The sequence below is a fragment of the Emydura macquarii genome, unplaced genomic scaffold, assembly GCF_026122565.2.
Source record: "Emydura macquarii macquarii isolate MOO-44397 ecotype Brisbane River unplaced genomic scaffold, CSIRO-AGI_Emac_v2 contig_3113, whole genome shotgun sequence".
NCBI lineage: Eukaryota > Metazoa > Chordata > Testudines > Chelidae > Emydura > Emydura macquarii.
The window spans coordinates 4,039,353-4,051,157 of record NW_027133250.1 but is presented as its reverse complement, the minus strand read 5'-3'; the positions used below and the strand labels follow the sequence as shown (position 1 = coordinate 4,051,157).

At 41.8% G+C, this 11,805-nt stretch overlaps 1 protein-coding gene and 1 non-coding gene across 9 annotated transcripts in view; both read right to left on the bottom strand.

Annotated features, from left to right (window-relative positions):
• Positions 1-4,265: 4,265 nt before the first annotated feature.
• PUM1 (pumilio RNA binding family member 1) overlaps positions 4,266-11,805 on the bottom strand; it is a 108,609-nt gene continuing 101,069 nt past the window's right edge. For all 8 annotated transcript variants that reach the window (XM_067530802.1, XM_067530804.1, XM_067530805.1 and 5 more), the window contains exons 21-22: positions 10,029-10,221; positions 4,266-6,020 (exon numbers count right to left, since the gene is read on the bottom strand). In XM_067530802.1, coding sequence (XP_067386903.1) covers positions 5,889-6,020; positions 10,029-10,221 — 325 coding nt within the window. In that variant the 3' untranslated portion in view covers positions 4,266-5,888. The remainder of the gene's footprint in view (positions 6,021-10,028; positions 10,222-11,805) is intronic.
• Positions 9,328-9,413, bottom strand: LOC137141754 (small nucleolar RNA SNORD103/SNORD85). Its single transcript, XR_010916722.1, has one exon. It is a non-coding gene; the product is annotated as a small nucleolar RNA SNORD103/SNORD85 (small nucleolar RNA).

Genomic DNA, 11,805 nt, shown 5'->3' with positions numbered 1-11,805 from the left:
CCGTGACTGATTCCTCCTCATCCGTGAGCCCTGCCCCAGCTGCACCATCCCCCTCCCCTTCTCAGGCCCCCCAAGGACCCCACAGCAGGCGCTCTCGCCTCTGTAACACCCGCCTCGGGGCTGGTTTGTTACAAGCACATGCTTCAAGTGAGCTGCAGTCAGAATCCCCAAACAATCTATTTGCCAGCCCAGTGCATCTAGCCCTTCAACACAGCACCCACCACACTCCTGCGTCTTCCACCGCGCCCAGGCTCTCCTTCAGTCCTCTCCCAGCCTCCCGCCAGGAGAGCCACCCCAGCCCTTCCCGCTGGAGTGTAGTGCAGCCTTTCCCAGCTGGGGGGTCATCCGGCCATCAACCCCCCTGCTCCATTCACTCTCATCTCAGGCAGGCAGCCAGGCTACCCCGCCGCTCTGCCCCCGGTCCTCAGCTCCCCGGCTGTAGGACGGAGAGACATCAGCAGGGAAGCCCTTCTGCTACTGCCCTGGTTCAGAGCTCGGCTGGTAACACCCTCTGCTCCCTTCAGCCCCACACATACTAGTTCAGGGAGATCAGCTGGCTGGAAAACCCCTCTGCTGCCTTTCACCACTCTCCTACGCTCCCTGATCCTTCACAGCCCCAGCTGCTGCCTCGCCCTCTTCTGTGGCTAACCTGGGAGCACCTGTTCCGGCACAGGACCTGCTCCATTTACAGGGGCCAGCCCCAGCTGACGTGCATAGAAGGTGAGCATGGAGGTCAAGGCTGATTTTTTCCCCTCTCCCCTGGCTTGCTGGTGACCTTGGGCAAATCTCGCTGTGCCGCAGTTTCCCACATCAATAAAAGGGGGCAGCCCAAAGCACCTTCACATTCCCCAAGGATAGGAGCTGTCCATGCTCCTGTGTATTGCACAGCTGCTTTACGAAGAGCTGACGGGCCCAGCCTTCCCACAGCAGCCAGCGAGGGCTAACCTGGGCAACAGAAACCTACAAAGGAGCAGCCTTGTCGCCCGAAGCAGAGGGAAGCGGTTCTAGCTGGGCTTGTTAGGACTCCGCTCCCTGCACCTGCAATTTCTGACCCTCAAGTACCATCTCTCCAGCAGATAAGCATTATGCTAAAGGAGGCCAGATATTGTGCTGGGCCTGGGTACCGGTGTCTTGAAATCCTGCTGGTGTCAGATTCAGCTAAGAGAATCCCAAAGAAAGCAAACGAGGAAGAACAGAAGAACAGCCTCACCAATGATTCTGTAGCCAGCATCGGATGCTTCAGAGGGAGCGAACAAAACAGGGCAACTAGCGAGTGGTCCGTCCCATTGTACAGTCCCAGCTTCCAGCAGGCAGAGGTTTTGGGACACCCGGCGCAGGGGGTTACATCCCTGACCATCTTGGCCAATAGCCACGGATGGACTTGTCCTCCAGGAACTTACCTAATTCTTTTTTGAACCCAGTTACACTTTTGGCCTTCACAGCATCCCCTGGTAACAAGTTTGACTGTGCTTTGTGTGAATAAATACATCCTTAGACCTGCAGCCTATTCATTTCATTACACTCCCCTATTCACTGTCTCCAGGACGGTCCTGTCCTTAGGGCATTGAACTGACACAACACACATCTGTGACTGATACTGATGTCCTGTGAGACCATGGGCATGTCACTTAATTTGCCCTGTGGCCATTCTGCATCTTTAATATGGGGATAATAGTTCCCTCCCTCCCAGCTGGGTTGTGTAGGTAAGGTCACTGATGTGTGTGAGGTGCTCAGACACGCTGGTGATGGGGTTATTAGAAGTACCTAGAGACAGTGTGAAGCTTAAATCTCAGGCTGAAGTTCCTCAAAACTGAGCCTGGATCCGGGGCTTTGCAGCCACCTTTGATTAGCGTTCCACTATTTTGTCACTGAAAGAGCCTCTCCAAACCATTCAGTTTTCAGGAGGGGATGAAATCATTTCACAAAGCTAGAAAAATCCTCGTGTCACACAGCCCTGTCCTTGTTCTGCCAGGAAGCTAAGACAAGCAACTCTGCTGAGCATCAATTTGTCAGCTCCTGCACGGCCCGAATCTGCAGGCATTTGTTGTTTGAAGCATGAGACAGAGGCAGCAAGGAGCGAGCCACGCCCAGGCACCGAACATTATCACTCCCCAATCTGGAGTATTTCCAATCACACTGACATGGACAAGTCCCTTATTAAGGTCACTTGGGTCACACTCACGGGAAATGTCGCATCAGTGGGAAGTGACACATTTGCGATCTTCATGTCCCAGCACTTCACTTCCATAGATTTGGAAAGCCAAGAAGGACCATCTAGTCTGATCTGCTGTTTATCACAGGCCATGAACTTTCACTGTTACTTCTGCATTGAGCTCTATAACTTGAATGTTTGACTAAAGCCCTTCTTCCAGCAAGACAGCCAGGCTTGCTTTGAAACCATCAAGAGACGGAGAGTCTCTCTCTTCTCTTGGCAGTTTGTTCTGGTGGTTAATCAACTTCACTGTTTCAGATTCAAACTGGGCACAAATCTGTTATGGATCTGCTCAGCTTGTCATTCCACTGGAAGCGGCAGGACTCGGGGGACATTAAGGTGTGGGAAACTGAAGTGCTTCTAAGTTTGTTTGGCGCTATGGTTGCTATAATGGTCACGTCTCTGGATTCTCAGGTTGCTTTTAGGCCGTGGTGGGGTTTTAGGATACACTGAAGCTAGTTGAAACACTGAAGAACACAGGCTATTGCACTAGTACAGGAGGGCACCGGTGCTTCTAGGAGATTTACAAAGAAGGCAAGGTCACTCCTGGTGCAAAGCCACACACTACAGAGGTGTGCGCACCAGTTGGAAGATGGCCAACTCTGCCCCACTCTGCTCTAATTGCACTAGCTGACATACTTTCGAGCAGCGTATACATTGCACTAGTATCAAAAGAGACGCACCTTTCAATTAGCTCTCGAGAAGTGGGGTCTACAGCTTAGAATTAGGAAGCAGGTCTCCTAGGTGCTCTTCCCGACGAAGGCTCTGCCATTGAGATGATCAAGCTACTTTAGGTCCACATTTTGTGCCCAACTTGGGAGCCAGGGTCAAGGTTTGCAGAGCTAATAAACAACAACTCAGTTAAACTCAATAGGAACAACAGTGCCTGTTACCTCTGAAAATCAGGGCCTAAATGCGATTGGCCACTGCCTTTGGCCCCATTTGGGACACTTAGGGGCTAATTTCCAGAGGTGCCAGACTCCCAGCTCCCATTGCCTTCTGCTAAAGTGGGGATAATCAGGCCCAGTCTAAACTCAGTGCACAAAAATCAAGACACTCAACTTAAGGCTACTGAAAACATTGGCCTTACTTTGCCCTGCCTCATTAAAATGGTAGTAGTAATATTTTCCCAGCTCATAGGAATGTGGCAACAAATTAATTAATATCAGCAAAGCATTCCCAGCTCCTTGAATGAAAGGTATCAAGTACTATTATGCTACAACAAGCATTCAAGTGGCATGAAAGGCTTTGAATTTTCAGAGAGAGATAGTATACAAGCATAACAAAACACCAGCCGTGAACTGCAGCTGACTACATTTGGCAGTGGGACATTAGTGTTTATTGCATGTAGAGAGACTAACTTAAAAATCTGGTTAAGAGGTGGTGGAAAACGATTTGATCTAAGATTTAAAATAATGTGTCAAAACTGATTAAAACAGTGCCAATCACATGGGAGGGGTAGTTTCTGTTGTTGATAGATACGGAGAGATGTAGTACAGGGAGTGTTATTTTAAAACTGAAAAAAATGAATCGGAAAATGTAGTTTTGTGACAATGTGGTGCAAAATTCTAAGGAAACGCAATCATTCAAGTCCAGGTCCTCAAAGGCATTTTTGGCACTGAACTTCCTGGAATTTAAGAGCCTAAACACCTATGAGGATCTGGGCCTTTGACCTCCATGAGAAACTTAGGCATGTGCTTAACTTTAAGACCTTTGCCTTTAATGAGACTATTCTTATGGTTGAAGTTACGGACATTGAGAAAAACTTCCAGGAGTACAATCTCCCAAGTTCTTTTTAAAACCGCAAACCACGATATATACAAAAATATTAATTTCACATGGAACTAGGAAATACCTTGTTAATCATATGGTTCATTCCAATACATGCTAAAACCAAGTGCTCAGTTTAGTCAGGCTGTCCTTCCCTTCCACCCGATGCATCACCCTTTAAAAATTGAGAGAGCTCCTTAAGACCAGAAAGAAAGAGGCAAAGGCAATAAGAAAGTTTGTCCTGGTGGCACTATATTGAAAACGTTCAAATAAAGCACAAACCCAGATTCCAAAGTTCTGTATTTTTCAAAATAAAGATCACACGTTGTTTAGAGACAATCTACACAAGAGTTACAAAAAATAGTCGCCCAGGCATAAGCATACACAGGTTTGTTAATTATACACATATGGTTACAAGTGTGCTTGCAAAAAAGTTCATTGGAAATATACACAAGGCTCTGTAAATGTACACCGTGTAGTGTTACAATTCTATATTCAAACAAGGAAAATTGACAGTATGTTACATTCACTTACAAGTAGACAAAATGCAAAATACAGTTCATCTTCTGTACAAAAAGGGAAGGTGATTCACACTTTACAAGGTGAAAAGGGACTCTGATTGTAAGGAAAACTAGGGGATTCTGTACTTTTGCACTTTTTTTTACTGTCACAAAAGAAGCAAAACATTACTTTTTTAAGATTAAAAAAACACTATTTTGAACTGAATCATTCTGTATAACATTTAGAAAGGATCGCTACTGTTCAACTAGGTGACAAATAAAACCAAGCTTTTTTTTTTTTAAACATTAACTAGGCTGTATAAAGAGAACATTTCCTTCAAAAGAAAAAATTTACTTCTGGTTGAAATTACAATTTACAATATACAACACTATATGCTACGACCATAAAAGGTGTGAATATACACTGAAATGCACAGGTTTTGCTAATTTTTTCTCTTACCAAAAAACGGGTTTATGTTGATTCAAACTTCTCCACATTTACATTACAGAGGTTTACAAATGTACAATTGTACAATCAAAAGTATGTTCCACTACTAGGGTACATTATAGATACAGATTAGACATCAAAACAAGAAAATACTACAAATTTTTATATATGTAAAGTCTACACCAAGTATACACTATATATTTATAGAAGCAAGACCAAAGCTGAGTTGGATTTTTTCCCCTCATGCTAAATAATCAAATTTTGTCTTTCAGTGTTAACAGAACAAACTGAGTAGGCAGTAAACAAATACACCCGCCCTTCTTGCTTTAAAAACTTTCTGGGTGTGTATGTTTTCTTCCAAAACTGAATGCTAATCTACCTTCTTTAGCATGTTATATTCCAAAAATAAAACAGAAAAAGCAATTAAAAAGTTTCAAAAACTTAAAATTTTTTAAACTGAAGCTTTAGCAAGTTGAATTTTCTTTTAATATTTATAAACAGCGTTAAATGCAGGTTTTGTGCCATTTAACTAAAATTCAAACTTCTTGCTGAGTTTTGAATAAAAGGAGAAAAACAGGTATTTGCAAAAAAGTCACCTGCAAGGCGGATGAATTAAAAACATTTTTTTTTTTCTTCAAACCAACCACCCTGAAAGTTTCCACATTTGGAATATAGATACAACAGTGAACAAAAATGTGGCCTCCCATGTACATTTGATACCTATGTACAAGTATTCTATACACCAGTAAAACAGCAGGGCAATTAGTTAATTAAAAAAAATAATTAGTACATGTTATGCATAATAAAATTAAAGAAATTTACAAAGGCTTATTTTTTGTTTGTTTGTATTTTTAGTAGTTTAGCAACCATGAAACGTTTTCTAACTGTATATTGGAATATTGTCGGTTGCTGGTTTTAAATGCCTGATGGCCAGTGAGTTTCTCTGCAATTCATTGTCTCAAATGATACCATTTGGTGGTCCACAAATTGGCCCTAAGTCGACCCCATTTTTCATGTAATATTTCTCCAGCTTGGCCAAAATGTGCTTGCCATAGGTGTACTTGCGCAGGGTGGCAATGTGAGGCCGGATCTAGGAGACAAAAAGGTTTATGGAAGCTTAGAAACCAGAACCACATACACATTAGCCCTGAGGGATTTCTGTGCACCTTCAAAGGACACTATCTCTGTCACCAGTGCCATGGTTCAGATGACCAGTAAACATAGGAGATATTAAAGAGCCATTTGCTGTAACCACCTCAATAATTTTGAATCAATTTATGTTCCATAACAAGTTATTTTTGTTTTAATGCCATATGGAGCTTCTGGCCAAGCAGGCGGTACAGGCTGTAAGCTATTAACTGAACTAGTGACTCAGTGTTCAAAATGTAGGGATGAGATACCTGCATTAAACAAATTATTGATATTAGGAAAGACCAACTAATGCAGGGGTTCTCAAGTTTTCCCAGAGTGCACGATCATACCCACATAGTCACCTCCCCTCCCCTTCCCCATCACCCAGCCACAACTCCACTCCCATGTGTACCCATTTAACATCCTTGGGGCAAAGTAAAAGTATTTATTGTATTTTAGTGACCTTTTAATGAACTTCAGCAGCTGGAAACAAGGAAGAGAGCCTGTGCTCAGCACCAGCCTTCTCTGGAACGTTTCATCTATGGACTACAGTACCAATACCTTACTGGTTTAATTTTAATTTATATTGCAGTAACTTAAGTGAAGCAGTCACTTTAGCAAGGGAAAACTAAAAAGCAGTGTGTATAAATCGGGTATTTTTAGGTGAGCAGTGTCCTGTGTTTAAGAGTAATTTGACTTAGAGGTGACTGGAAAATGGAAATCCTGTCCCATGAAAAACACTGTATTTTTGAAAAACTTTGTCTTTTCAACCTGCTTTGGGACGAAGATGTGAAGTTTTTCATGAGAAGGGATCGCTGGGAAAATCCCAATGCAAGAGACTGGAATTTTTCAGCTTTCTACAGACGGAAAGTGAACCCGACAAGAGTCTTGCAGGTGGACTGTTGGCTGCCAAAGCTGGGAGGAGGCTGACGGCAGGGAGGCGGAGAGTTCAACCTCACCTGGAAGGCTCCCGTCAATTTCACTTCCTGCCTGCAGGGAGCTGCTGTTTCAATTTTCCAGATGGAAAATTTCAATTTTGTGTAAAGGGCATTTTGCACCAGAAAATCATTCTGATGGAAAATTCTTGAACAGTTCTGATTTGATTTCTAACCTCAACGTTTACGAGAGACTTGTCGTCCTGCAGAAATTGACTGGCAGAGCTGTAGCAGTATAACTCCCCATGTGGACACAATTTTGGAGTAAACATCACTTTTATCCCAAAATAATTACTCCAAGTTATTTTTACTCTGAAATAGAGCATCCACTCAGCAGCCTCACTACAGGACATGTAATTACATGCCACTCAGTTTCTCTGTGTAGCCAAGTCCTAAGAAAGGAATGAGCCATCACAGTGATACATGAGAAAGATCCATATTGCTCGTGTATTTCTTCAATGACAAAACTCGAAGTCATATTTTAATTTCAAGGTTGAAACTATAGGAATGGTGAGTACAACACTGAAAACTAATTCATAAATATGTTCTCCCTTTCTTCTCCTCCCCACCACGAGAAAGACATAAATTATTGTTCAATTTCCATGAGGACGGAGTGACTGCATAGCTCAAAATGAAAGACCACCCACTCTTCCTTTAATTCAGGCACTAGTTGATTTGGCCCATTTAACCTCAAGAATCCAATAATTTGTCTTGTAAATGTTACAAACTGATGCCATCCCCTTCCTTGCCCTAATATTTTCAAAGCAGGTTCAACTGGATAATTTGAAAACTGGCTGTAGAAAACATGTCACCTCAGCAATGGTATTTCTTTTTGTCATCTTCATGGATAGCCTGAACCTGTGATGTTTTTTTGAGTTTTAATTCTCAAATTTGGTAATTGTATAGCATTTAATGGTTTGGCCATTTTCTCGTTTGTCAAAAATTAATTTATTACTTTTATATTATAATGGCATCACATTAATAAACTGGCTGTAGAAAACTGCCATTAAAACAATATATAAGCAAAGGCCAGTATTTTGAATGAACCCTGTAAAAGATGGCTTTTCAAAATGTAACGTATGTTATTCAAACAGTGTTACTTATTACTTATCTTCAGCTCTGCCCGGGACAGTTAATTAGCTGCTTATTCTGATCAAAGGAAAGGAACAAAGCACTCACACACATACCAAATGACGGCATGGCTATCACAGAGTTATACCGTGATAGCTATGCTGGTATAACACCCACCTCCAGAATAAAATGACTTTATTCCAGATTATTACCTCCACATTGGAAGTAGATAATTAAGGTTTGTTCTGAATTTTAGCCTTTGTTTGTAGATTGTTTTAATGGTAATTATTCCACCAAAACTATACCAGTTAACTTCCCCATGTAGATAAGCCCATACACTGCTGTACAAAGGACACACATGCCCCCTTATTTTAAAGGAACACAGTGTGGTCAAATGACCTAATGTCTAGCTACAAATCTCAAAGGAGTTTAAAGGAATTCAATTTCATTAGGATTTGGTATGTGACTTTCTTGGGCTAGGCTGAAAATACCAGCATTTAGTCTTTACAATCCTGTGTTTGCAACTCTCTTAATTTTATTATTAGTCTAGCTATAACTGGTGTTTTTCATTAGCCCCAGCCACGGGAGTTGTGCGATTGTATGAGAAACTCAGATTTAGGAAGAGTTTTGTTTTTTTTTTTAAACAAGTTTCTATCCCTTGTGGTTGTAGAGAAAAGCTTGAAAACACAACTTCTCTAAAAGTTCAAAAAACAGAAAGCAAATAAAAAGCCCAAAATTATTATTTTTAAAATTTCATTATTTTGAATCCAAGATTGGTAGTATTGCAATATTTAAGATAAAAATTGTTTCCTTAGTTTTTAAAAAAAACAAATGCAACCTTTGTAAACTCAAACACTGCAACACTGTGACTAAGGCCAAAGAAACTGAAACGGAACAGATTCAAAACTGACATAAATAAAACTGACAAATCTATTAACTCACCAAGCTCAGAAAAATGCAGAAAGTAAACAGTAGCTAACGACAGGAAACAAAATCAAGTTTTCAATTTTATTGATCTAAGGTGTTCCTGCTAACAATAAGGACATTTGTGTAAAAGTCATTTTTAATCTTACACTAGCTTTTAAAATGCAGTGTATGCTGCATATTCTAAAAGGATGAAGCCTCCATAGCATAAAAGTTGTATCGTCTTTCAAGAAAGTCTATTAAACTCCTGTTATAATGTTTCAGAATAAAATGACACACGTGGTAACTGTTCTTAGAATTCCTGCTAACAGCTCTGATTGGTGATTAGTTTTAAAGTCTGGCTCAGCTCCTCTGAGTACATAGTGAAGTTCTCATTATTGAACAGCGTTCTCAGTGAGGGCAAGTGTGTCATCATCGCCAGATCTTTGAAACGTACCTCAAATCACCTGAATTCCAGCATGTGCAGCTGGCTTTGCTACAGCTAAAATTGCATCAGCATTTTTGTTATAAATCTCCATGTTCACATGAGCGTAAGTAGGCCAGAAAAGACTGGTGAGGATACTGATGCGTTTTAGTTCCAACCGTGTAAATGGTGTACCTGCTAGGAGGGATAAACCAATGGCAGTCCTCATTAGGAGACAAGTATGAATCACTTTATAGAGATTCTGAAGCCATGCGTGCCTGAAACTCCAACTTTTGGGGAATATTTTTTAGGATTTCAGGGCTGCCTCCCAACTCTCATGATTTTGGAAAATGCTAGGATCAGCGCCATATACAGATCATTAAATATTATGCTTTATCAGAAGCAACGTCTCAATGAATTCCTCATTCCTACTGCTACGGATTAAAGAATCTGTAACACTAGGAAATCTCAACATTTGGCACTAAGCAGTACAATGTGTTGACAATATGACAGATAGCGGTAGAACTTGAACCTCTTCGGAGTGAACCTTAGATCTTCATGCTACACACTTCCAGTGACTATTATGAGGACCAAGCACAAACCCCATTGTTCGCAACTGATGGCAGCTGCTTACCTTGTGCATGACAATCTTCCGTTGAGCTGGTTCTGCCACATCAATCATTTTCTGTACCACGTAGTTGGCATACTGATCCTTCATCATGGTGTATAAGGCACTGTGAGGGCCATCGTTCATAGTGCACACCTCATCGATCAACATGGCACGCTCTGTGCGGGAGGCGTGAGTGACACATTTCTCCACAACGTTGCTGCAACACAAGAAGAAGTTAACATGTCACGCCACCATATCCCGACTTAGCTTTCCAGTTAACCCGAGAGTGATCTTGTAGGGTCTCTAACCAGGAATGACCATGAAAGCCAGGAAGTGCTGGTATGGAAATTCAGTAGCATGACATTTTGGATTCTTGAGCAAAGAACTTTTGGTTTCTATTTAAGGGCAAAGCTCCAAAGGCTCCTATAGATTAATATTTAAATGCTCATCCACATCCTTTCAATCTGGAAAACTCACAAGAACAAGGGATGAGACAAGATTTCCAGGGCTTCATGGTTTAGGCTGAGTTGCATACACCCAAGAGCAGTGGCAACGGCAGTCCTCATTACACACAGGCAGTCTTTCTAGAACTGCTATTTCATATTCTGAGTAAAACTAGGAAGCACATGCAAAAAAAAAAAAAAAAAAAAGACGGTTTACTGCACTATTTCAAACTGTGGATTTGATAAGAGATTTGAGCAAAGAATCAGTTCAGGTCTTATTTCATCCAAATTAACTTGTGCATCCCTAGTCTAAAAGCCTCTGAGACGAGGTCTATGTTCTTATATCACATCCATCACTGTGGTATCTGACTTGACTTTAGCATGTCCCACTTAGCATTGTATCTCAACAGGAAAAGAGAGTCCAGGTTAGAACAACAGGGAAATGCATGACAACCAAGGGAGGGATCTGATATTTTAGCATGGGTGAACACCTTCCAAAATTACTCTGTGGTTTGATATGAAGGCAATAGTCTGTCATCTCTGGTGGTCTAAGTCCAAAATAGGACATACGAAAAGTGAAAGGGGTTTGCTGATCTCAACTTCTGCTCTAGAGGAGCTGGGTCTGTAGCACAAATTCACCAAGTGATTTGCCACAACTGGTGCACACTGCACAGGGGAGTCACTGAACTGATTAACACTCTACATGGGAGACGGTTAGTAGACCACAGTAAGGCAAGTCAGCGAGGAAGCAATTTGGAATAACTGTGTTCAGATACTTCCCAGGCACCTGACCACACTTGACTCAAGGCTGGCCACCAATGCTACATTCGTTAGCATTGCAAAGCACCATGTAATCATTCACAAATGGGGGAAATTAAGTCTTATAGAGTCTGAGCGCCTATAAATTTAAGAAGCTAGAAACAGGCACTAGAGGATTCCGCAAATGCAGCTAATGTGGCCTACTACTTACAGCACAGAACTGGGAATCATGACTCCTAGGTTTTATTCTCAACTCACCATGTTCAGTCTGACATAGAACCTCCACCTGCATCGGCATCCCCATGTGTTAAATGGTTATCAATTCAAACTTTCCTCACAAGCAGCTGTGAGGCGTAATTAACGTACACAAAGCACTGAGGCTCTTCAATTAAAGGTGCTATAAGGCAGGGAAGAATTCTTACAATAAAATGGCCAGCTCCTGGGGACTGGCAAGGGAGTCTAGTGAAAGTGAAATGCTCTGGGCTGCTGCGCAAGTGAGCCCCCAGCAAGTCAATCCAGGTGCAGTGCTGAGACATTTGAAAGGAGCTGTGTTCTAGTCTTCTTGCTCAGACATGGAAGCTTGAAATAGGACAACACTT